Source organism: Aquarana catesbeiana, linkage group LG03 (assembly GCF_042186555.1).
Source record: "Aquarana catesbeiana isolate 2022-GZ linkage group LG03, ASM4218655v1, whole genome shotgun sequence".
Lineage (NCBI taxonomy): Eukaryota > Metazoa > Chordata > Amphibia > Anura > Ranidae > Aquarana > Aquarana catesbeiana.
In genome coordinates this window covers 171,466,499-171,494,131 of record NC_133326.1, presented here as the reverse complement: position 1 = coordinate 171,494,131, position 27,633 = coordinate 171,466,499, and the positions used below count along the sequence as shown (strand labels likewise).

The 27,633-nt window shown below is 43.6% G+C and overlaps 1 protein-coding gene across 3 annotated transcripts in view; it reads left to right on the top strand.

Annotated features, from left to right (window-relative positions):
* Nucleotides 1-4,195: 4,195 nt before the first annotated feature.
* DMTF1 (cyclin D binding myb like transcription factor 1) overlaps nt 4,196-27,633 on the top strand; it is a 93,318-nt gene continuing 69,880 nt past the window's right edge. Inside the window, exon 1 of one of the 3 annotated variants that reach the window (XM_073619537.1) lies at nt 4,196-4,347. In XM_073619537.1, coding sequence (XP_073475638.1) covers nt 4,205-4,347 — 143 coding nt within the window. In that variant the 5' untranslated portion in view covers nt 4,196-4,204. The remainder of the gene's footprint in view (nt 4,348-27,633) is intronic. The other 2 variants (XM_073619539.1, XM_073619538.1) reach the window with 2 other exon arrangements.

The following is a 27,633-nucleotide window of genomic DNA, read 5'->3' as shown; positions in this document are numbered from 1 at the left end:
TCTTCAGAAGAGTAACTCTTCCATTTAATAAGGTTTGGGATTTGACCTCCCTGTTTCCTGTAATCCAAAATTGACTCCACCTCCAATTTAACATCTTCTCCTACAGTTATTGATGGAGGTGGTGGGCCATCTTATCTGGGAAATGGATCTGGAATGTCTGGCTTGAGTAATGAAACGTGGAATACTGGATGGATCTTGTAGGATTCTGAAAGCAATAGTTCATAGGGCACAGGGTTAAAGTGGTTGTAAACCCTTACACACACACAAAGTGAAGTGGCAAGCCTCAAGTGATACTCTGAGATGAAAATAAAGCTCCCACATAAGTTGTACCTGTTTAACTTTAGCCCTGTATCCTCTTTAGCAGAGGTGTCCAACCTTTTGACCTTCATGGGCCACACTGGAAGAAGAGGAATTGTCTGGGCCACAAATAAAGTGCACTGACAATAAGGATAGCTGGTGACCAGAAAGAGTTGAGCACATCACAAATTAACGATCTTTGAGATAGATAATGTACCTATCAGAGTAATACAACTTAATTTTTTTATAATTTTTTTTATTATAAAAGTAAAAGAGGATAACATAAACTAGTGAAATATTTGACACTGCTTTTGATAAATGGACACATCAATATCTGGTTGGATGTAGTAGCCATTCTCAATGAATTTGCAAGCTGCACATCAGATATTTTGGTCACAAACATAGGTGCTGCTGAAAATTGATGACATGAATAAAGCATGATCGTGAAGTGTGGGATATTTTTCTTATAAAAGGCCAGTAAAGAGTTTGCTAAGTTTAAAAGCATTTTTACAAAAAATCCCCCCCCCACCCAAAAAAAAATCAACATTTTTAAGTAAGTTTACAATGCAGTCCGTGGGCTAAAGCTTTATTTCCCTTCCAGCCACCTGCAAAGAGATTGGGAGAGCAACATGTCCTGACTGATACCTGAAGTTATGTAAGGCATTGAGAGACAGACTTACTTGGCCGGACTGGACAGTTGCACAGAAATTGGCCGGACTCTCCACAGTATATACAGAGGTTAGCAACTTCTCCTTGGGAGATAGGGCCTGACAAAATAGGCCAATTTGCATGGGTTGACCCTCGGAAGTGGATGGTGGTGGTGGCGAGCTGATGGCAGAGGAAGGTAAAAAATCTGGGTAGCATCCATGTCATTCAGTTAGGACTTGCTTCAAAATGTGGCTTTGGACATGCTTTTTCAAAGCACACTGAATGCCAATTAAAGCCACGGTCACTAAATAAAATGGTCACCTTACAGTCCTGTTTACACATTGTGTTTGCTTTGCTTCAAAAATTATACCCCACGTCGCTTTCTTGGAGCTTCAAAGAGTCTCCAAAGCCTCCATAGAAGTCTATGACAAAGCTCACTTACAGCACTTGAAGCTTTGAGGGGCATTTACTCAGCATTAGCTTCACTTTGTTTTGGAAGTATTGCAGGTATGAGATATCCCAGGATGCACTGGGAAACCAACAAGCGAACCATAAAGACGTCATCAGCAGTCACTTCCAGTTCATGTATATATACTGTATATTCTGCAAGTGTCTGGTACAGACATCACATCAGGTGTGCAGCGTGGAGCAGCAGGAAGGTGAGCAGGGTCCAGACTGGAGTGGAGCAACTAGCAGACAGCACACGGGGTGTGCAACATGGGAATGCTTTAGCGGAAGGTGAGTGGGGACTGGAGAGACAGGACTGAGAGGCAGAGGATCAGCAGAGCAGAGGAACCAGAGCAGGAGAAACTAGATGTCCCATGTGGTGAGCAGAGTGGGTCAATATAGCGGGAGTTGAGCGGTGACTGGAAAAAATCATAAAACCAGGGAATCAGCAGAGCTGGGGGTTACTACTGAGTGGGGGATCGGCAGAGCTGAGGGTACTACTGAGTGGGGAATCAGCAGAGCTGAGGGTACTACTGAGTGGGGGATCAGCAGAGCTGAGGGTACTACTGAGTGGGGGATCAGCAGAGCTGAGGGTACTACTGAGGGGGGATCAGCAGAGCAGAGGAACCAGAGCAGGAGAAACTAGATGTCCCATGTGGTGAGCAGAGTGGGTCAATATAGCGGGAGTTGAACGGTGACTGGAAAAAATCATAAAACCAGGGAATCAGCAGAGCTGGGGGTTACTACTGAGTGGGGGATCAGCAGAGCTGAGGGTACTACTGAGTGGGGGATCAGCAGAGCTGAGGGTACTTCTGAGTGGGGGATCAGCAGAGCTGAGGGTATTACTGAGTGGGGAATCAGCAGAGCTGAGGGTACTACTGAGTGGGGGATCAGCAGAGCTGACGGTACTACTGAGCAGGGGATCTGCTCAGTGAGGGTACTAATAAGCTGGGGATCTGCTGAACAGGGATACTAATATGCTGGGGTTCTGCTGAATGAGGGTACTATTGAGCCAGGGTTCTACTGGGCCCCTTTAAAACAAATAAAAATGCTGCCACATTTGGCACCTTTTGGGATTAACGAAGCATCAAAAAAGCATGTTGAAGCAGTAGACACTTTAATGTGTGTTAAAGCGGAGTTCCACCCATTTCTGTGTTTAGTAAAAGTCAGCAGCTACAAAAAGTGTAGCTGCTGACTTAATAAACAGACACTCATCTGTCCCACGGTCCAGTAATGCGGCTGCCCGAAGCCTCGCTCCTCTCCTTCTCTCTGCAGAGCCGACATTGCAAGTGTGGGCAACCTGTCTGTGACAGCTTGCGGCTTCACAGCTGGGTGCGTGCTGCACATGCGCGAGTCGTGCTGCGTGTTCTGAATGGCCGGGCAATCCTCTGGGACCTGTGACATGTCCCTGAAGATTGCAGGGAAGGAGGAGAGGAGAACTTCCGTGCGGCGCCATGAGCAGAAGTGGGAGCTAGGTACCTGAGAAAACTAAGTAACCGCCCCCCCCCCCCCAAAAAAAATGACATGCCTGGCGGTATGATTATTTCAGATTTTTGCGTCTCAAAGCGGTACAATTATGTTGCATAGAAATTTGGCGTTTTATATTGTAGGTCTGTAATTCTTAGCAATAACACACTTAGATCTGTCCACCAAGAGTCTAGTAGATATCCCGGGTATGATGAAGTTTGAAACACAAAATCATTGCCGTGAAAATTAAGGGAGCCGTGCGGATCGCAGAGGTCCCCTACCCAGTGGACAACCATCCTGACTTTATCCCTTTAGGTGACTTTGAGCAAGGTGTTCTTACAGTTTTGTAACAATGGATGGGGTGATGTACAGCTTATACTGTCTTTGTATATTACCTTATGGGATGTTTTGTATCCGCATGTTCTTTCTTGGTAAATAAAGAATTTATAAAAAAAGAAACACAAAATCATAAATTATAATATAATAAATAAATATAAATAATTAAAAAAAATAATAATATAATAATAATAAAATAAATTTCCCCACAATTCACTATCGCTCAATTCTGCAAGTGTTCTAATTTACTATCGCTGTTTTCTAGCTGGTCTAAAGCCACTTTTGACATAAAGTAACACTTTTTGGTTGCTATGGACAATCTCCAGTTTCCAGGCAGAAAGAACAGTATATATAATATAAAACTGCATGCAGGGCATGGATCAAAGCACTGGGGACAAAAGGGAAGTGAAATGATTTCATACAGTACTGTAATCTGTAAGATTACAGTACTGTATGTGTTATGATGTTTACATTTTTTTGAATTTGCTGCCAGCCTCTGCCCCAATGCTCGCAGGGAATGGAGCCTGGCACAGAGAGGCTTCGGACAGAGGACGGAGCACGCAGACAGCGCGGGGGGACTTCGCAGGATCCTGGGGACAAGGTAAGTAACCTGCACCAGGATCCTGAGATGTAATCCCGAGTGTGGCTCGGGGTTACCGCTAATGGTGCTGAAATTTAACCCCAAGCCACACTCGGGAATACCGTCAGGGAGGTTAAAGTGGACGTTCCATTTTTGGGTGAAACTCTGCTTTAAAGTTGAAGCCAGTGTGAATGAGCCCTTAGCGTTTACATCTACTTTCATTTGTAAACCATCCATTATCACTATGGCTTCCACTTGCACTGCTTCTATTATTGCTTACAGACATTTCCAGGAACAGATCTCTTACAGCAGATTCTGTCCATAGAAGAGCTGTTGGAGGAGAAGTAGACTCACATACTGGGAGTCCTGTGAGCACTGCACTGCGGGTCATACATCAACATTACACAGCACAGCCTGCAATCCCCCTCCATGACAGGTGAGGGCGGAAGTGACGTGGAAGCGCCCTCCACTTCCTATACAGGACACTGGGATCCATGGAGCGCTGTGTTGCTGCATCCTGGTATTTCGGAGCCTCCATCCTGCTCGCTAAGTACCCGGACTGAAAACAGGAAGTGAGTATCAGGCCCAGTGACAGGAGCGGCGTGCACAACATCGGCCGTGACCCCGAGCCCATCACATCACCCCGCCATCATTGTTTACATTCCCCTCCATCATCATCACTGACAGAGATGTGTAGGGGAGGGAGGGAACGCTCAGTGCAGCATCATCACCAACAAATGTCATTCCGCTCCATACCTACGTGTGCTATACACTATCACTGCATAGGGATCACTGTGCTGGATTTCTGGATCAAGTGTCCTGTACCATCACTGACTGCAAAGTTCAGGAGATGGGGGTCAGGTTGAAGGTGGCCATGCATGTAACCATTACCATCAATTATCGGATGTGCTTTATTATCATCCGATCGATCATATTAAGATTTGTCTGATCAGTTGTGGAGGAAACACGATTGTATTAAATATCCATCTTGATTACATCCCCGTGTATATGATCTGTTAAAAAAAAAAAAAAAAAAGTATATTTTTTTGGGTACTTTGTGAGGGATATAACGTTTTTGCCAATAAGTGAAATGGATATCCGATGGTATGTTTACTGCACCACACTCGAACACGCTGCTTTTGCGACCTGCATGTGAGTGCCCACGTACTTTTAAAAACAGATTGCATATGTAGTGGGTTTATAGGCACCACATCACATGCTACCGCTAAGGATGAGCTCCGGCGTGTTCGCACGCTCCACATGCAGAGCCCGCCAGGAAGTTGGCGCTGCACTAATCACAGGCAATGAGACATTTTCCCGATGTGTGGCTGCAGAGATCGGGAAATGTCTCACTGCCTGTGATTAGCGCAGTGCCAACTTCCTGGCGGGCTCTGCATGTGGAGTGTGCGAACACGCCGCAGCTCATCCTTAGCTATCGCAATACCATGTGATTTGGTGTGGCGTGTTTTTAAAAGTAGCGCATGCGTCACATTTTCCAAATGAATAGGTTGCAAAATCAAGCCGTGCAGGAATGCTTTGGAATGGCAGGGGAACGCGGCACGCATTTCTGTGTGAAATAGCCCTAAAATGTACACTGAGCAGGGCATGCGCCGTTCAGTAGACACTCCGGTAATGATGCATGACTGCATTCCTGAGCATGCGCAGGAGTCACATCATCACAGCCAGTCAAGGTAGCTGTAGACTGGTACCCAGAAGAAGGTGCTGGTGAGGGACCTTGCAGGCATCAGAGCATTGGAGCTAGGGTAAGTATTAGAAACATAGAAAAATGACAGCAGAAAAAAGTAGAGTAGTCTATCGAGTCTGCCCATTTTTTAAATTTCTTTGTTTCTTTTGTTTTTCTTTAACTTTTTCTTGTCTGTATAGATCTATGTTTATCTCAAGCATGTTTGAAGCCATTTAAAGCGGAGTTCTACCCAAAAGTGGAACTTCTGCTCATTTGTCTCTTCCCCCCCCCCACCCCCGATGTCACATTTGGCACCTTTCGGGGTGCGGATACCTGGAGACCGGGCAGCGGCAAATTACGTCAGCAGCTTGGCTCCCTCCTTCTTCCCCCGCCGCCGGGCCAGTAGAAAAGCGTAGCGGTGCCTTGCGCATGCGCAGTAGGGACCTGGCCTGAAGCCATAATGCTTCACTGCCGGATTCCCTTACTGGAAATCGCGGCGGCAGCACCTGACAGCTGATAGAAACATCAGCTGCGGTGCCATCGCTGGACTCCAGGACAGGTAAGTGTCCTATTATTAAAAGTCAGCAGCTGCAGTATGTGTAGCTGCTGGCTTTTCATTTTTGCAGGGGTGGGTGGACCTCCTCTTTAAGTATTGCTGACTTTAGTTACGCTTAATGTCATTTTCAATGTTTTTAAATGTGGAGCTTTGATTCAAATAATACCTGGTGATCCTGCCATTAATCTCTTCACGTCCGTGCTATAGCCAAAAGATGGCTACAGCGCGGGCCTAAATTGCCCGGAGGGTGTCCAAGTACGTCCTACTGTGCATACTCTGCCTGCGTGCCCTCTTTGATTAGCGTGGTGCGCTCATTGATTAGCGAGTCCATGAGACTCGGCTGATCACAGATCGGGGTAAGGGGCCAATCCCGGCCCTTTACCATGTGATCATCTGTCAGCCAATGACAGCTGATCACATGATGTAAACAGAAGCCAGTAATTAGCCTTAAAAAGACAAGCTGATTACCGGTTTGTGTAAACGGGACATCGGTCCCATACACAGAGAGCCACTGCTACTAACTAGTGCCCACCAGTGCCACCTACCAGTGCATATCAGTACTGCTAAGGAGTGCCCAGCAGTTCCACCTACCAGTACTGCCCACCAATGCTGCCTCATCAGTGCCCATCAGTGCAGCTTCATCAGCGCACATCAGTGAAGTAGAAAAATTACCTGTTTGCAAAATTTTATAACAAACTATGAAAACTGTTTTTTGTTTTTTTTTCAAAAATTTCTGTCTTTTTTTTTGTCTGTTTAGCAAAAAATAAAAACCCCAATAGTGATTAACCGGTTCAATACAGGGCAATTTCACCCCCTTCCTTCCCAGGCCAATTTTTAGTTTTCAGCGCTGTCGCACTTTAAACGTCAATTGCGCGGTCGTGCGACGTTGTACCCAAAAAAAATTGACGTCCTTTTTTCACCACAAATAGAGCTTTTTTTTTGTGGTATTTGCACGCCTCTGCGGTTTTTATTTTTTGCGCTATAAACAAAAGAAGAGCGACAATTTTGAAAAAAACACAATATTTTTTACTTTTTGCTATAATAAATATCCCAATTTTTTTTTTAAAAAACACATTTTTTCCTCAGTTTTGGCCGATACGTATTCTTCTACATATTTTTGGTAAAAAAAATCGTAATAAGCGTATATTGATTGGTTTGCGCAAAAGTTATAGCGTCTACAAAATACGTGATAGATTTATGGCATTTTTAAAAAAAAAATATTTTTTTATTTTTTTAGCGGCGATCGCGATTTTTTTTGGTGAATGCGACATTATGGCGGACACATCGGACACTTTTGACACATTTTTGGGACCAATCACATTTATACAGCGATCAATGCTATAAAATTGCATTGATTACTGTGTAAATGTGACAGGCAATGAAGGGGTTAACCACTAGGGGGCGGGGAGGGGTTAAGTATGTTTCCTAGGGAATGATTCTAACTGAAGGGGGAGGAGACCAATCAGTGTTCCTCCGTTCTGGGAACACAGATCGCTCTCCTCAGAGCTGACAGGCTGTGGATCTGTGTGTTTACACACACAGATCCACATGCCGGCCCGGTTAACGGGCAATCGCGGGTGCCCGGCGGACATCGCGGCCGCCGGGCACACGCACCGGGTCCCGAGGAACGCGGCGCGCGCGCGCGCTCGCGCGCCCCCTAGATGGCCAGGAATCCCAGGACGTCATATGACGTCCACCCAGGATGGGAGATCCCATCTGTGGACGTCATATGACTATACGCGGGTATTGAAGTGGTTAAATACCACAAAAAGAAAGCTCTATTTGTGTGAAAAAAAATTATAAAAATTTCATATGGGTACAGTGTTGCATGTTCTTTGTTCATTCAAAGAGTGACAGCGCTGAAAGCTGAAAATTGGCCTGGAAGGGGGTTTAAGTGCCCAGTAAGCATGTAATTAAAGTGGTTCTAAAGTCAGAAGGTTTTTTATATTCATGCATTCTATCCATTAAAATAAAAAAACCTTCAGTGTGCAGCAGCCCCCCTAATACTTACATGAGCCCCATCTCGATCCAGTGATGTTGCAGGAGAACCTCGACTGCCCGGGGCTCCCCCTCCTGATTGGCTGTGACACAGCAGCGGGCGCCATTGGCTCATGCTGCTGCCAATCAAAGTCAGTGAGCCAATGAGGAGAGAGAGGGGGCGGGGCCGAGCCATGGTTTCTTGTCTGAATGGACAGAGCAGCGGCTCGGGTTCCCCCATAGCAAGCTGTTTGCTGTCGGGGCACCTGGCAGGAGAGAGGGGCCTGGAGTGCTGGCGGGGGACCCAAGAAGAGGAGGATCCGGGCTGCTCTGTGCAAAACCATTGCACAGAACAGGTAAGCATAACATCACCTGAGCATCGCGTTTTTGAGCTTTGCCATTTTTTTATTAGTATATAAAGAAAAATATCATCTTTTTAAAGGGGTTGTAAAGGTAATTTTTTTTTATTGTTTAAAAATAACAAACATGTTATACTTACCTTTACTGTGCAGCTCGTTCTGCACAGAGTGGCCCCGAACCTGCTTTTCTGGGGTCCCTCGGCGGCTGTTTCAGCTCCTCCCCGCAAGAACTATCCACCTTAATGCGAGCTCCCTCGCATGGTGGTTAGTTCTTGCGGGCGCGCTCCCGTGATACAGCCGGCGGCTATAGCCGCTCACTGTATCACTCGGCCCCGCCCCCCGGTGCGCCGCGTCATTGGATGTGATTGACAGCAGCGCGAGCCAATGGCTGCGCTGCTTTCAATCCATCCACTGCAGCCAATCAGCGACCAGGCTGAGCTGCAATAGAGATGACGGGAACGAGCAGCGGAGATTCGAGGTGTCAGGTAAGTAAAACGGGGGAGGCTGGGGGCGGCGGTATTGTCAAAAGTTTTTTCACCTTAATGCATATAATGCATTAAGGTGAAAAAATTTTTACCTTTACAACCCCTTCATTTGTTGCCATGTTTTTTAGCAATTACATCCACTTTTATTTATTTTTATTTTTTTAGTTGTTTAATTATTATTTGTTTACTTATTTATATATTTATTTTGTTAAGGGTTAGGTTAGGGTTTGAGGATTATTTTACAGTCGTATGCAAAAGTTTAGGAACCCCTGACAATTTCCATGATTGTCATTTATAAATATTTGGGTGTTTGGATCAGCAATTTAATTTTGATCTATCAAATAACTGAAGGACACAGTAATATTTCAGTAGTGAAATGAGGTTTATTGGATTAACAGAAAATGCGCAATATGCAGCAAAACGAAATTAGACAGGTGCATACATTTGGGCACCCTTGTCATTTTGTTGATTTGAATACCTGTAACTACTTAGCACTGAATAATTGGAACACACAATTGGTTTGGTGAGCTCATTAAGCCTTGAACTTCATAGACAGGTGCATCCAAGGATGAGAAAATGTATTTAAGGTGGAGTTCCACCCACTTTTACAACTCTTCAGCATCCCTCACTAAACTGTGCACTGTAAACAAATTGGATTATTTTAAATTTCTTTTCTCAGCACTTACTGTATATCTTCTGTATTCATTTTTCACTTCCTCCTCCCTGGCTGTGGCCCATCGCACCATTTCCTGTTTGCAATGTCTTCTGGGAAGGGGCGGCAACTTCCTCTGACACTGCCGTTGCTATAGAAACCTGACCAGAAACCTATTATCCTGCTTGTGCTGCACTGAGCATGTGCGAGATCTGCAAGGATGAGATCCAGAAAGAAATACAGTCTGGCTTCAGATGCCCACACTTAAGATGGCCACGGCCTGCTGTAGGTTTATAAAATAACAAACTACTGCTATAAACTAACAAAACAGACCTTAGTTTACAGACTAACTTTACTAGACTACATTAAGCTTGTGTATTATAGGGGTATTTTTATTTAAAAAGTATAATTTTGGCCGGAACACCACTTTAAGGTGGCCAATTGCAAGTTGTTTTTCTCTTTGACTCTCCTCTGAAGAGTGGCAACATGGGGGCCTCAAAACAACTCTCAAATGACCTGAAAACAAAGATTGTTCTATATTATGGTTTAGGGGAAGACTACAAAAAGTTATCACAGACATATAAGCTGTCAGTGTCCACTGTGAGGAACATAGTAAGGAAATGGAAGACCACAGGCACAGTTCTTGTTAAGACCAGAAGTGGCAGGCCACATAAAATATTGGAGAGGCAAAGGCGAAGGATGGTGAGAACGGTCAAAGACAGCCCACGGACCACCTCCAAAGATCCACAGCATCAACTTGCTGCAGATGGTGTCACTGTGCATCCTTCAACAATTCAGCGTACTTTGCACAGGGAGAATCTGTATGGGAGAGTGATACGAAAGAAGCCTTTTCTGCACACACGCCACAAATGGAGTCGCTTGAGGTATGCAAATGCATATTTGGAGAAGCCAGCTTCATTTTGGAATAAGGTGCTGTGGACTGATGAAACAAAGATTGAGTAATTTGGTCATAACAAGGGGCATTATGCATGGTGGCAAAAGAACACAGCATTCCAAGAAAAACACTTGCTACCCACAGTAAAATTTGGTGGAGGTTCCATCATGCTGTGGGGCTGTGTGGCCAGTGCCGGTACTGGGAATCTGGTTAAAGTTGAGGGTCGCATGGATTCCACTCAATATCAGCAGATTCTTGAGAATAATGTTGTGGAATCAGTCACAAAGTTGAAGTTACGCCGGGGCTGGATATTTCAACAACGACCCAAAACACTTCTCAAAATCTACTCGGGCATTTATGCAGAGGAACAAGTACAATGTTCTGGAATGGCCATCCCAGTCCCCAGACCTGAATATCATTCAACATCTGTGGGGTGATTTGAAGCGGGCTGTCCATGCTCGGCAACCATCAAACCTAACTGAACTGGAGATGTTTTGTAAGGAGGAATGGTCCAAAATACATTCATCCAGAATCCAGGCACTCATTACAGGCTATAGGAAGCATCTAGAGGCTGTTATTTCTGCTAAAGGAGGCTCTACTAAATATTGATGTCATTTTTCTGTTGGGGTGCCTAAATTTATGCACCTGTCTAATTTCGTTTTGATGCATATTGCGCATTTTCTGTTAATCCAATAAACCTCATTTCACTACTGAAATATTACTGTGTCCTTCAGTTATTTGATAGATCAAAATGAAATTGCTGATCCAAACACCCAAATATTTATAAATGACAATCATGGAAATTGTCAGGGGTTCCTAAACTTTTCCATACGACTGTATTTATTTTTATTATTATTTATTTATGCATTTTATTTAGTTACTATTTATTTATGATAATTATTATTATTTATTTATAGGGTTGGTACTAAGCAAATGCTCCGATACCTGAAACCGATGCTTTCAGGATCCGTTCTTTCAGCTGTCAGTGGGATTCCCCCACTGACAGTGAAAATGTAAAAAAAAAAAAAAAAAAAAGCTGGCAACTATCTGTTTTTAAGGAGCTGGGCCGCCATGTCCTTAACAACTGACAACTCATTCAGCTGTCAGTGGGGTTCCCCTGCTGACAGCTGAAGTGTAAACGAAGCATGTTTATCAATAACTGCTCATAAACAGAAAAATAAAAAGAAACTTTTTTTTTTTTGATTTTTCTGTTTATTCATCTGGACTTGGATCTGCAGATAAAGTCAGTTTAAAACAAATTAAAATGGATGTAAACCCGAAATTTTTTTTTTTTTTTTGATACCATAATGTAGAGTATAAGATATCATTTGAGCCCAGTCTTGCCACACAGAGTTAATCCATCTCTGAGCAATCCCCTTTTATTGTTCAGTGAGAAAAATCTTGACAAACTGAGAAAAACTTTGTCAAATCCTCCCCCTTGCTGTGAGTGACAGGTGATTTACATATCTCATGCACTAGCCTAAGACACAGGCATTATTTTTTAATTCCCTCCCCCACTCCTTTCTTCAGCAGCTCTGCAACGATTGGCTGTTCCACACCTCAGCATGATTTGACATGCTGAAATCATGTGGTTACTTTCCTGTCAGAAGTTCAGTGTAAGAAATACACAGGAGAAAATGCATATTAACAAGGGGAGTGTAGAAGTGGGCGGGGAGTCTACTGACATCATGACTCCACCCACCGAGCTCCAGACAACAGACCCACCCACAGAATCTGCAGTTTTTCGGGTCTCATAACAGACAGAGGGGAGACATTTGAAAGGTAAAGATACATGCAGGAGACATGTATATCCTTATAGATAACCCCTATGGCAGTAGTTTAGAAAGGATGACATTGGGTTTACATCCACTTTAAGTAAAAAGAAAAAAAAAAATTTTTTGTTTTTTAAATAATGTTCCTCTGTTTAACCCCTTATTAATTCTTAATGTACTCTAATCAGCCTTATTGAACTCCCTATTCTCCTTCTCCATTTAAATATAATTTTACTGCTGATTTTTTTTTTTGTTCACTTCTATTTTATGAACTATTTACAATAAAAAAAAAATTTTCATTAACATTTTACACCTTTAACATATATTTACACGTTTCACATTGAAAAAAGTGAAACTGCAAAATTTAAGAAAAAATGTATCACATTTGCAAATACATTTTCAAAGCTTTTGTTACCATTCCTGACAGCTGAAGTGTAAACAAATCAGTGATTGGTATTGGCGAATACTAAAAAAAAATGTAAAAAGTGGCATCGGTGCATCCCTATTTATTTATGTATTCTTTATTATTCATTTTTATTTAATTATTGCATTTAAGCAGAAAATAGTTTGAAGCAAGCATTTCTATGCATTTCTTTGGAACAAAAAACACTTAAAAAACATTTTTTTTTGAGCTTCAGGCGACTTATAGTGGAGATGTGAACCATCTATATAGAGAGTAAGGCCCCTTTCACACTGGGGCGGTGGGGGCGTCGGCGGTACAACAGCGCTATTTTTAGCGCTGCTGTACCGTCGTTCTTGCAGCGGTATTCGGCCGCTAGCGGTGCGGTTTTAACCCCCGCTGGCGGCCGAAAAAGGGTTAAAATCCCTCGTACAGCGCGGCTATAGTATTGCCGCGGTATAGCCGCGCTGTCCCATTGATTTCAATGGGCAGGAGCGGTGAAGGAGCGGTGAATACACCGCTCCTTCACCGCTCCAAAAAAGCGGTTTGCAGGACTTTTTTCACCGTCCTGCCTGCGCACCGCTTCAGTGTGAAAGCCCTCGGGCTTTCACACTGAACAAACAGCGGAGGCTGTTTAGGGGCGGTTTGCAGGCGGTATTTTTAGCGCAATACCGCCTGCAAACCGCCCCAGTGTGAAAGGGGTCTAATTGATATTTTTTTCTTCAGCATTTTGGAGCTTCAAGCTATAAACTGCTGATGTGCGAACATTTTTCACACAGTCGGCAACTAGCTCCATTAGATACTAGTCCCACCTGGGTGGGGTACAATTAAATTAGTTACAACACTTTTCTGGTGGTATGGCTGCAATTTATTGAGAAAGACTTGCTGCCAGTTTGCACATTAAGAAACTGGTGGTTATAAAAGTAATATTAAACTCTCTATTTTCTACTGTTTTATACTGTTCTTTAGTTTGTGTACTTGCCGTTTACAGCTGTCAATGCTCCTGGCTCTTGCTCTGCTTAGTGCCGCTTCCCTGAATTTCTAGTCTGCACAGGAAAGAGTGGACAGTGCAGTCTTCAGCCAGTCTGTTGGCTTGGAGGAGGAGCAGGGGAATGCCTTGTCATCCTAGGCTACTGGGCTGAGTGTTTCTAATGATGCAAGACCACGTATAAATTTCCCGAATTGCACAGTTGGGCACCAACATCCGTTCATTTTTTAAGAGTAGAAAAACAACCATGTATAGGACTTTCAAGGTGCCCTGGTATATATGCAATGTACACCACAATTAAAATTCTATACATTTATTTTATCCCTCTAAAACATTGATCCATGGATCATTAAGATATATATTTTGGCCATAGTAGACCATTCATAGACATACAGGTGGATCTCCAAAAATTAGAATATCGTCAAGAATGCTTGTAATCCAAAGCACTTGTATATCAAAGCGAGTTTCCCCATAGGAGTCGATGAAAACTCAGATAATTTGTTCCACAGTGACTGCTATTGTATGCAGTACTGCATGTGGCCGGGGGGGGGGACACGCTGGTGACACTCAGAAACCGCTCGGATGCACTCAGAGAGGCCGGGAGACACCCGGGAACAGAGTGTTTATGAGTGCCTCCATCTGTCACTAGCGCCCCTCGCACCTCTGGCCTAATGCGGTACTGCATACCCCATTGGCTTGAATCTTGCGAGACAACGCTCGCAAACCTAGTCAGGATTTAAAAAAAAATATCTCATATTGGGAAACGCTCGTAAACTGCGTTACTCATAATCCAAGATAAAGTTGAACTGCAGTCTGCTCACATAATTTGTAATAAAAACATTTTGCCATTCTGAAGCTTGCCTCCAACCACTTTGCATATTATTTTCTATATACTGTGATTCTGTACTTGCCAAATATGCTGCAGAAATCTCCCTGCACTGAGTCTGGCTGCATCCATTTTAACTGAGGGGCAGCTGAAGCTGCTGTCTGTTCACTTCCTGGATTCACACAGAGGCACACCTCCAGTTCTTCAGCCCTGCAGCTCTCATTGGCCCTCTTATGACTCATCCCCCCTCCCTTCCTGGCAAACTCTCACAAGAGTGAGAGAGAGCACTCTGCATGATGTCATAAGCCTAGGCTTTTCACCAGACAAGAAACAGGAAGTGGGCTATATAAGGCATTTACTGGCAGAAAAAAAATGTTTTACTATCCAAAGTTAATACAACAAGGGCAGAAGATTTAATAAATGGAAAGATGAAAAAAATTACTGAAGGTCTGCTTTAAGTTCAAAAAGTGAAACTCATAAATTATATAGATGCATTACACACAGATTGATATATTTCACGCATTTCTTTCTATTAATTTTGATGATTATGGCTTACAGCTAGTGAAAACCCGAAAATCAGTATCTCAGAAAAATAGAATATTGTGAAAAAGTTCAATATTGTAGACTCATGGTGTCACACTCTAATCCACTAATTAACTCAAAACACCTGTAAAGCCCCTTTCACACGGGGCACGTCCATTTTTACGGACTCCGCTTGCTCAGCAGGGATCGATCGGTTCATCTCCGCTGAGCAGGCGGATGACAGTTCCGTCTCCACTTACGGTACAGAGATGGACCTGTCAGAGTCCCGCTCTTCTCTATACCGCCTGTCTGTTTTCATCCGATCCGCCAGACGGATCCAAAATAGGACCTCCATCCATCTGGATTTGGGGAATCAGATGGGATAGCAGCGGATTTCAGCGGACATTCACTGCTGACATCCTTTGCTCCATAGAGGTGAATGGAGTGTCTGATCAGGTCTGCCTGAAAAATGGACAGGCGGACCTGATTGGACAGCACACAATTCACCTGTATTTCACATAGAATAAATATTTGCTTCACAGTACACCCTTTTCTACTCGTCAGAAAATTGCTTATATCCTTTGTTGTTTCCAAGCCAGATCACTCCTAAAGTCCTAGATAGTAATAACATCTGGGGGTCCAACGATCATTACGACACATTTCGTGGGTCCCAAACATCCCTCTTCCTCAGACTACATTAATAAAGTATCGTACATCTATCTTCAACCTAATAAATATACATGCATGCACGCGCCACCATAACAAAACTTTTTTACTATTATTTTTGTGAGTAAATCGACCATGAACCTGGGGACCACCAAACCTCCCCCTAGTAGGCAAATCAACGAAAGAAAAAAATGGGGTTGGAGGGAGGGCATTTTGGGTATTTTATATACATACCACTTGGGATAACCTCAAAGCAGTATCACATCCACACACAAGAACATATTTTGCCACTCTTCTAAAGCTGCATTGGTTGAAATCCAATGGGTTAAACCTAATCCCTAGGAGGGGAGAAAATCTAGATTTGTATGTGACAACATTAAAAAATATTGGTTTTACGTTCATGTAGAATTAGTGTATAAAACATCCATTTAAAGATGGAATATGAATATCTCCCATGTACTATACTTATTGTAATATCAAAAATGTCCTCCAGAGGGCGCCTCAAACCCACAGTATAATCAATTGTCCTTATTTTGTAGATCAGCCTTTTTCAACCAAGGTGCTTTGGCAAAATGCCTAAAAATTGCCCAAAATTTGTATACAAGCCGGCATGAGATTGAAGGCTGCCTTTTAGTTACACTAAGCCACAGGTTTTCATTGTGCAGCATTACAACCTTCTAGCTGCCGGCGTCCTAATGGCTAATGGCATCACCAGTTGATAAGGATGATGTCAGTCGCCTGCATAGTATCCTTCTTTGACCCTCCCCTGCCCCTCTCCATCGACGTGGGGTCACATTAGCTGAGTGGGGGAAAGAAACTGAGGGAGAAGAGAAACATTGGAATACTAGTCAGTACCAGTTTGCAAAAGTGTATTTGATTTGGAAGAATAAGGCACCTCTCATATTGGGTGTCCTACTTGGACTTTTTACATTTTTGAATGCAGTGCCTCGAGACTGTCCACAATTTTTAAAGGGTGCCTTGAGACTGTCCATAACTTTTAAAGGGTGTCTCGGAATTGTCCATAAAGGATGCCTTGACTAAAAAAAGGTTGAGACACACTCCTGTAGATCAATAAGCAAATAACCATATTTTATAACAAATAATAATATCCCTGAAGTCCCTAAGAAGACATAGACCAAAAATGGTTCCTTTTCACACAAAAAAAAAATTGCTAAAAACTGTATTATACAGAGAAAATTACCTTAAAATCCCCACGGGCTAATTTTGATAAGAGTATACCGCAATGGTTTATTTAGCCTGTTAAAGTTAAAGCGGAGCTCTACCTAAAATGGGTAAGCTCTGCTTGTCTGCTCCCCCCCTTCATTTGTCACCTTTTGGGGGGGAGGGGGTCAAGGGTTACTGGTTTTGCCACTGCAAACCTGAGCCGAAAGTCCCCTTCCCCCTCAGCCGGCCCATTCACATGCACAGCACGCTTCACGCATGCGCAGTATGAGACCAGCTTTGAAGCCGTAAGGCTTCGCTGCTGTTTTCCTTTTGTCAAGATGGCAGCGCCAGCACCCGATAGCTGATTGAAAAATTGTCTTGGGTCAGGATACCACTGGATTCCTGGACAGGTAAGTGCCCTAATATTAAAAGTCAGCATTTACAGTACTTGTAGCTACTGACTTTCAAAAAAAAAAAAAAAAATTTGAAAAGGGGGCGGGGGGGGGGGGGGGGTTGTGTAACGAGGGACTTTAGGAGCTAAGGGTAGCTTAACCTCCCTGGCGGTTTTCCCGAGTGTGGCTCGGGGTTAAAATTCAGTACCATTAGCGGTAACCCCGAGCCACACTCGGGATCGCATTGCAGGATCCTGGGGCGGCGTTACTTACCTTGTCCCCGGGATCCTGCGATGTCCCCCGCAGTGTCCGAGGGCTCCGTCCTCCTCCGAAGCCTCTCCGTGCCAGGCTCCGTTCCCTGCGAGCGGCGCGACGCACGGGGGCGGAGCCTGGCGGCAAATTCAAAAAAATGTCAAAATCATAACACATACAGTACTGTAATCTTACAGATTACAGTACTGTATGAAATGATTTCACATCCCTTTTGTCCCCAGTGCTCTGGCCCATGCCCTGCATGCAGTTTTATATGATATATACTGTTCTTTCTGCCTGGAAACTGGAGATTGTCCATAGCAACCAAAAAGTGTCCCTTTACGTCAAAAGTGGCTTTAGACCAGCTAGAAAACAGCGATAGTAAATTAGAACACTTGCAGAATTGAGCGATAGTGAATTGTGGGGAAATTTATTTTATTACTATTTTTTTAAATTTTTTTTAATTATTTATTTTTATTTATTATATTATAATTTATGTTTTTGTGTTTCAAACTTTATCATACCCGGGATATCTACTAGACTCTGGTTTGGACAGATTTAAGTGTGTTATTGTTAAGATTTACAGACCTACAATATAAAACGCCAAATTTCCATGTAAATAATTGTACCGCTTTCAGCACCTAAAATCCGAAATAATCATACCGCCAGGGAGGTTAAAGTACACCTGTTATAAGATAATTATGTAGGCTGTTATTGCTGATCTCTGTTTTGAAAACATCATTTCCCTGGCTGTTCTGCTAATACTTTGGCTACAATTGCTTCAGTCACTGATCCAGAACAAATTTAGAGATAATTCCTTAAATTTGCGTGGCGCTTTTTTGCTACATGCTGGTTCCACATCTGTAACTCAAAGGTATTGAAGCTAGCCACAGCCAGGCAGCCATAAGGCAGCCAGCAATGGCAGTGTGTATGCCTCTCATGATAAGTGTACTTCAAAGCATACCTCCCAACCGTGTCTGATTTGCTGGGACCATCCCGGAATTTGATCTATGGCCCGAATCAAGGCTGAGTCCCGGAACGCCTGCCATGGTTACCCCCACGCCACGAGCTATACTGTCTTTGCATGGCCTCTGACACACACAGTGCAGAGCGGAGTGAACTGAACCTGCCACTCCTCCTGTGTTTTCCTGTACACAGAGGAGGAGGCGGGGAGCAGCACATCACTCTGCCAGAACGGGGCTGATCTGAGGTCTGTGATGATTTCTATGTACACAAGACTTGCAGAGGAGGGAGGCATTGGAAAGAGGGGGAGGAGGGTAGGATGGAGCTGGGATGGGATCGGGGGAAGGATGGAGCCGGGATGAGATCAGTGGAAGTATGGAGCTGGGGTGGGATCACGAGGAATGGATAGTTGGGATGGGATCAGAAGAATGGATAGAGATGGGATCGGGGATGGATGGTATCAGGGGAATGGATAGAGTTGGGATGGAATCTGGGGGGGGGGATGGATGGAGCCAGGATGGGATTGGGGAAGGGAAATGGATGGAGCTATGATGGGATCGGGGGGAATGAATAGAGCCGGGATTGGATCAGGATGGAGCAAGGATTGAATCGGGTATGGTGGATGGAGCCAGGATTGAATCAGGGTGGTGGATGAAGCCGGGATTGAATCGGGTTGGTGGATGGAGCTAGGATGGGATCAGGTAAATGGATGGAGACGGGATGGAATTGGGGAAATAGATGGAGCCGGGATGGAATCGAGGGAATGGATGGAGCTGGAATGGGATCGGGGGGAATGGACGGAACCGGAATGGAATTGGGGGAATGGATGGAGCCGGGATTTGATCATGGGAATAGATGGAGCTGGGATGGGATCGGGAAATGGATGGGACTGGGGGAATGGATGGAGCCAGAATGAGATCGGGGGAATGGATGGAGCTGGGATGGGATTGGGGGAATAGGTGGCGCTGGGATGGGATTCGGGGAATAGATGGTGCTGGGATGGAATCGGGAGAATGGATGGAGCCAGGATGGAATAGGGGGAATGGATTGAGCTGGAATAGATGGAGCCGGGAAAGGATCGGGGAAATAGATAGAGTCGGGATGGGATCGGGGAAATGGATGGAGCCAGGATGGGATTGGGGGAATGGATGGAGCCGGGATGGGATTGGGGGAATAGATGGAGCTGGGATGGGATCGGGCAATGTGTTTTGCGCTTGGCCACGCTTACTTTTTACCGTCGGGTCTTGTCCCTCCTCTGGCGTCCCTCATTCTGAAGTTCAAATGTTGGGAGGTATGCCTAAAGGCAAAACTTTTTCTTTTTAGGATTAGAACACCTGTTCGTTGCTGTTTGTGCCCCCATTAGGGAGGTTCACCCTCTCTATATGCCCTGTTTACTGTTATAACTGAAAGTGAAATAAAAGAAATTCCCACATTTTTGGTTGGCACCAGAACAGTAAAAGAGGGGAAAAATTCCAATGGGGACACTAGTTCTGGTGACACCCAGGGATTTTCCTCACTCTGGAGGGATTTTCTCTCACTTCCTGTTTTGATTATGGGACAGGAAGTGAAGGGAAATTTCACCTGTGGGACACAGATGGCAAAAAAACTGACAGGGGTTATAATCCTCTATTACTTTATCCAAAAACATTTTTTAAAGTTTTGCCTTTAGTTTCACTTTAAGGCATCAGAGGGTATCTAGTACACAGCAGAGATATTTTAACCTAAATTTGCATGCACACTGGGATTAAAAAATAGCTGCTTTTGCAAGCATTTGGCACTTACAGTGGGGACGGAAAGTATTCAGACCCCCTTAAATTTTTCACTCTTTGTTATATTGCAGCCATTTGTTAAAATCATTTACGTTCATTTTTTTTCCTCATTAATGTACACATAGCACCCCATATTGACAGAAAAACACAGATTTGTGGACATTTTTGCAGATTTATTAAAAAAGAAAAACTGAAATATCACATGGTCCTAAGTATTCAGACCCTTTGCTCAGTATTTAGTAGAAGCACCATTTTGATCGAATACAGCCATGAGTCTTTTTGGGGATCCTCTGCCATTCCTCCTTGCAGATCCTCTCCAGTTCTGTCAGGTTGGATGGTAAACATTGGTGGACAGCCATTTTTAGGTCTCTCCAGAGATGCTCAGTTGGGTTTAAGTCAGGGCTCTGGCTGGGCCATTCAAGAACAGTCACGGAGTTGTTGTGAAGCCACGCCTTCGTTATTTTAGCTGTTTGCTTAGGGTCATTGTCTTGTTGGAAGGTAAACCTTCGGCCCAGTCTGAGGTCCTGAACACTCTGGAGAAGGTTTTCGTCCAGGATGTCCCTGTACTTGGCCGCATTCATCTTTCCCTTGATTGCAACCAGTTGTCCTGTCCCTGCAGCTGAAAAACACCCACACAGCATGATGCTGCCATCACCACGCTTCACTGTTGGGACTGTATTGGACAGGTGATGAGCAGTGCCTGGTTTTCTCCACACATACCACTTAGAATTAAGGCCAAATTCTATCTTGGTCTCATCAGACCAGAGAATCTTATTTCTCTCCATCTTGGAGTCCTTCAGGTGTTTTTTAGCAAACTCCATGCAGGCTTTCATGTGTCTTGCACTAAGGAGAGGCTTCCGTTGGGCCACTTTGCCATAAAGCCCTGACTGGTGGTGGGCTGCAGTGATGGTTGACTTTCTACAACTTTCTCCCATCTCCCGACTGCATCTCTGGAGCTCAGCCACAGTGATCTTTGGGTTCTTCTTTACCTCTTTCACCAAGGCTCTTCTCCCCCGATAGCTCAGTTTGGTCAGATGGCCAGCTCTAGGAAGGGTTCTGGTCGCCCCAAACATCTTCCATTTAAGGATTATGGAGGCCACTGTGCTCTTAGGAACCTTAAGTGCAGCAGAATTTTTTAGTAACCTTGGCCAGATCTGCGCCTTGCCACAATTCTGTCTCTGAGCTCTTCAGGCAGTTCCTTTGACCTCATGATTCTCATTTGCTCTGACATGCACTGTGAGCTGTAAGGTCTCATATAGATAGGTGTGTGGCTTTCCTAATCAAGTCCAATCAGTATAATCAAACACAGCTGGACTCAAATGAAGGTATAGAACTATCTCAAGGATGATCAGAAGAAATGGACAGCACCTGAGTTAAATATATGAGTGTCACAGCAAAGGGTCTGAATACTTAGGACCATGTGATATTTCAGTTTTTCTTTTTTAATAAATCTGCAAAAATGTCAACAATTCTGTGTTTTTCTGTCAATATGGGGTGCTGTGTGTACATTAATGTGGAAAAAAATGAACTTAAATGATTTTAGCAAATGGCTGCAATATAACAAAGAGTGAAAAATGTAAGGGAGTCTGAATACTTTCCGTCCCCACTGTATTTTTCAGCCTGTAAAAGCACCTCTAAGGAACCCCTATGTGTCCATGCACATGCTGAATGTGCCTTAAGCCCAGTACACACCACTAGTTCAATGAAAACCCGCTGGGTTGAACGAAGTAAAAGCTGATAGCTCAGGTCGGACACGCTGTACTAACAATATTATGTTAGTACAGCGACCTTCCCTGCTGTTCTATTGTGTTCTGACAGGGGGACGGCTCCCCCACTAGAACACTCTGGTCAGCACTCTCAGCTATTGGCCGAGAGCGCTGATTGGGAGCCAGTCAGCAGACCTTTTTGGGTCATGAGCCGACTTCTGTCGGACCGGCTGCCATGCACATGGGCCGAATGTTGGCTGGTTTCTATTGAACTGGTAGATGCCGGACAACATTCGGCCCGTGTGTACTAGACTTTAGGTTTCATTCACACAGCATATACAAGTGTTTTTTAAGAATGAATCTGACACAGGTGTGTAAGCCTGCACTGCATTCAGATCCATAGAATCCAAATCTGCATCTAAGAACATGTGCTTTATGCATGTAAACGCATGTATGCGTGTTTGTAAACACATACATTTAGGCCTCATGTACACTGCTGCTGGTAAACGGACGTTCAGAGGCAGTTGGATGCATTTTTCAGCTGCCCCTGTACTCATCCAATGTTATCTTATGTGTACATGTGCCCAGGTTTTCGTTTAATGTTGTTTTTAGGCAGTTGAGTTTAGAGGCCTTTTTTGGAAAGCAAAAAAATGAGTTCAGACGCTGAGTTTAGAGGCATTTCAAGCGCCAAACGCTTCTAAACGCGGTAACTCGCGTTTAGTTTACAGGCATTTTTAATTTTTGGCTATTTTTAAAAAAATAAAAAATTTTTTTTTTCAAACGCTTCTAAACGCAAATGAGGCTAAACGCGGCATGTAAACATGGCAAAATGGATATTTTAAACATTGGTTATTATCTGTCAAGTTAGATCGTTCAGGAGAGGTTGTAAAAACGTCCCGGGTACATTAAGCCTAAGTCTAAACAAAGAGGATATAAATTGCCATTATACACATCTTTATGCGTTTACAGTAAATGCATCTATACACAAATATTTTACTGATCATTATGCAGGAACTCAGATCTCTACACCAAAGTCTAATGTTCTGTAGTGCAAGATAAGAAATAGGAGGGCTTGTTAATATAACTTTAGCTCTAAATTTCTAATTTTTTTTTTTTTTTTCAATGGTCTATTTACCAGACCAAAATGGAGCAAATAAGAGAAATTTTCTGGGGTTTACATACGTCTTGCATACTTCTGGGGTTTACATATATTTTTCATACAGCCGAAAGATGGATACAGGGCAGTCCTCCAGTTCTGGGAGGGTGTCCATGGAGGTCCTCCAATGCCTCCTGGGGCACGCTCTGTGGAAAATCTTCTGTCTTTTTTCACTTGTTTAAAGCGGAATTCCACCCAAAAGTGTAACTTCCGCTCATCTGATTCCTCCCCCCCTCCGGTATCTGCACCCACTTCCGGGAATAGACTCCCGCGAGTCACGCCCCCTCCCGCACACCCCCCCCCCCCCCCGCTGTCTCCTACAGGTCCCAGGAGATAGCGGGGACCACTTAGGATGCGCATGCGCAGTAGGGAACCGGGAAGTGAAGCCACAATGCTTCACTTCCTGATTCCCTCAATGAGATTGGCGGCGGCAGCAGCCGAGAGGCGAGCCATTGCTCGGCTTCGGCTGCCGACATTGCTGGACTCCTGGACAGGTAAGTGTCCGTTTATTAAAAGTCAGCAGCTGCAGTATTTGTAGCTGCTGGCTTTTAATAATTTTTTTTTTCAGGTGGACTCCCTCTTTAACAAATAAAATACTCCAGGGTAATTAAATATCACCAAAAGAAAGCCTTATCTGTCTCAAAAAAAAAAGAATATCATATGGGAACAGTAGTGCAACAGCACTGAAAGCTGAAAATTGGGCTGGATGGGAAGGGGGTGAAAGTGCCCCGGGAATGAAGTGGTTAAAGTATATTTAACCACTTGATGCCTGCGCTAAAGCTTGCGGCTGATCCCAGATCAGAGTAAAGGGTTGATCCCGGCCCTTTACCACATGATCAGCTGTCAGCCAATGACAGCTGATCACATGATGTAAAAAGAAGCCAGTAATCAGTTTTTTTTGGTCCTCTTGCTAACAGGAGAAAAAAACAAGCTGATTACCGGCTCATGTAGAATAGACATCGGTCCCACTCACCGACAGCCACTGCTGCTAAACAGTGCCACCTACCAGTGCCCATCAGTACTGCTAAGCAGTGCCTACCAATGCCCATTAGTGCCACCTATCAGTGCCTCCTGATCAGTTCTGCCCATTAGTGCCACCTATCAGTTCCTCCTGATCAGTGCCGCCTTATCAGTGCCCACCAGTGCAGCTTCATCGGCGCACATCAATGAAGGAGAAAAATTACCTGTTTGCCACATTTTATAACAAACTATGAAAACCTTTTTGTTTTGTTTTTTTTCTAAATTTTCAGTCTTTTTTTGTTTGTTTAGCAAAAAATAAAAAACCCAGTGGTGATAAAATACCACCAAAAGAAAGCTCCATTTGTGTGAAGAAAGTGATAAACATTTCAGATGGGTACAGTGTTGTATGACCTCGCAATTGTCATTCAAAGAGTGACAGCGCTGAAAATTGGCCTGGGCAGGAAGGGGGTAAAAGTGTCCAGTAAGCAAGTGGTTAAAGCCATTTTTTAAAAATTTTGAATAGATTAGGCAAGGATGAAAGCTCCTGTCAGATTTTTTTTTTTTTGGTCTTCTGTGTCCCACTGCCTTCTTGTATTTAGACACAAGAGGAAGACGAAGATATCTCTCCAAAGTAAGGGAACATGTTTAGACAGGCGTCATCGGAACAAGTGTCCCCATTGGATTACACTATATTGTGTGTTTGACAGCTCAACAATGTGGATTTTCCCTCACCATTGTCACCAGAAAAAATAGAAAAGTTGAATCTGTTCAGCAGGGAGAACTGACAGAAGTTTTAACCACTCACCACTTTATCGAGAACTTAACAAAAATTGATTCAATTTTAGTTTGGCTTTAGATACATTTCCGCAGTATGCTAATGATGCAGTGCACCCTCTCAGGGCAGCTCTTTAGAAAATCTACTAAAACCATAGTACAACTACAACATTTTTTTGGAGAGAATTTAATTGCAGCACTGAAATACAAAGTACCATTGCAACCAATTTGTTTTAGTAAAAGAATATTTGCAGCATTGGAATGTTATAAATAGTTACATTGATCCAGCTATATCTTTACCATTCCTGACCGATTCCCCTGGAAGCTGGAAATCCCTAAAACAGACCTCGCTACTTCAGTGATCTCCACTTTCTTCTGGGTCCAGGCTGCTTTCCAGCATTATGAACACAGGAGGTCAGCTTTGCATTTTTCTGAATGAATAATAAGTGTTTTTTGATTGGATGAAGTGGAGAGTGTGATATCACCACCCTACCTTCTCATCTTGTTCAATCAGAGAGTGCTTTACATTCTTTCGGAAAACGCAAACCATTCTCTGATTGGCATCTGTGCTGAGCAGCCGAACTCCTGTATTCGCAATGAAAGAGTGCAGCCGCTCAGTGCAAGACCTGAATGTAAGCATTGTCTTCTCCAGTGATATCCAGCTTACAAGGGCATCCGTCAGGTATGGTTATTATGTTCAAAAAAACCCTATAGAAAAATCCTGGGAGTGGTAAACCTGCACAGTGCTAACCCAAAGTAGGGAGGTGCATTCAAATTTACCAAAACAAAACACCAAAAAAGATACAGCACCTCTATGCTACTATAGCAGGAAATATTTATTTGGACATAAAAATTAACAAAAAACATCTCACATGCGTCTGTAATCCCCTAAAATCCCTCCCCATTCTTACACCCAAACTCCACCACTCCACCCATGCAACCCCCCGACACCTGAAAGAGCCCACCCCCCGCTTCAGTGTCCCTAAGTATACCCTCTCCCCTGTATCCCACCTAAAACCCCAATCCTACCCTCCTATAAAATACAGTGGAAGCTTGGATTCCGAGCATAATCCGTTCCAGGAGAATGCTTGTAATCTAAAGCACTCGCATATCAAAGCAAGTTTCCCCATAGAAGTCAATGGAAACGAAGATAATTTGTTTCGCATTGACTTCTATTACTTGCAGTACCGCATGTGGCCAGAGGCGGGGGGGGGCACCGGAGAGCCTCGGAAAGACTCAGAAACACTTATTTCCGAGTATTTCTGAGTCATTCCGAGTATTTCCAAATGGCTCAGAACTGTTCCGAGTGTCCCCGGCGCCCCGCACCTCTGGCCAAATGTGGTACTGCACCGCCCATTAGCTTGAATTTTGCTCATTTTGCAAGACAACACTCGCAAACCGAGTCAGAATTAAAAAAAAAAAGTTGCTCGTCTTTCAAAACGCTCGTTAACTGCGTTACTCGTAAACCAAGGTTCCACTGTACAATCTCCAATACACTAATGGTCTGATGAAGAAAAAAAAAAGTCCACATACAGGTTGTAATCCAAAAGAGCCCATTCAGTTAAAGAATGGTGTTCAAATCCTCCCACACCCACAGGTTACAGCTCCTACAGATCTCTAGCATTCTCCACCCCTACCATCTCCACAGGGTGTTAGCTCCATGTATGGGCTACACCAACCAGTGGATATCACACTATAATACTTTCCATCATACACACCCAGGAGATAGAGACTTATAGGACAGCTGGCCCAAGGGGATTTGAACACCATACTTTCATTAAATGGGCTCTTTTGGATTACATCCTGTATGTGGACTTTTTTTTTTTTTTCATGAGACCATATCAGCAGTTAGTGCATTGGAGACTGTATTGTATAGCAGGGTAGGATTGGGGTTTAAGGTGGGATACAGGGGAGAGGGTATACCCTGGGACGCTGGAGTAGGGGGGTGAACTTTCATGTGTCGGGAGGTTGCATGGGTTGAGTGATGTAAATAAGAGAATAGAATAGAAAAGTAATAGACTATAATAGAATATAACTGACTTCTGAAATTCGAATAGAATAGAAAATAAAAGAATAGAATAGAAAAAACAATATAATAATATACAATAGAATTAGAATTTTCCGAATTTGGAAAATTACTAATCGAATTTGAAAACGAATAAACAAATTTAACTAAACTAAATTATTTAACTGCTTGCCGACCAGCCGCCACAGTTTTACTGCGGCAGAATGGCACGGATGGGTGAAACGATGTTACCTTATGTCGCTTCGCCTTTTGGCCACTAGGGGCGCGCACGCCCGCAGTGTGTACCCGGAGCCAATGCGCCCACCGGGCACCCGCGATCGCTCGTGACAGAGCGAAAACCGGGATCTGTGTGTGTAAACACACAAATCCCGTTTTTTTCCGGGGAGTAGAGACCGATTGTGTGTTCATACTAAGTATGAACACCGATCTGTCTCCTCCTAGACAGTCCCATTCCCCCCACAGTTAGAACACACCTAGGGAACACATTTAACCCCTTGATCGCAACCTAGTGTTAACCCCTTCCCTGACAGTAACATTTTTACAGTAATCAGTGCATTTTTATAGCACTGATCACTGAATAATTGTCAATGGTCCCAAAAATGTGTCAAAAGTGTCTAGTTTGCCTGCCGCAATATCACAGTCCCGATAAAAATCGCAGATCGCCCCCATTCCTAGTAAACAAAAAAAAATAATAAAAATGCCAAAAATCTTTCCCCTATTTTGTATACGCTATAACTTTTGCACAAACCAATCAATATACGCCTATTGCGATTTTTTTTTTTTTTTTTTTTTAAATATGTAGAAGAATACATATCAGCCTAAACTAACTTTTTTTTTAATTTTGAGATATTTATTACAGCAAAAAGTAAAGGATATTGGGGTTATTTACTAAAGTTAAATCCACTTTGCACTAC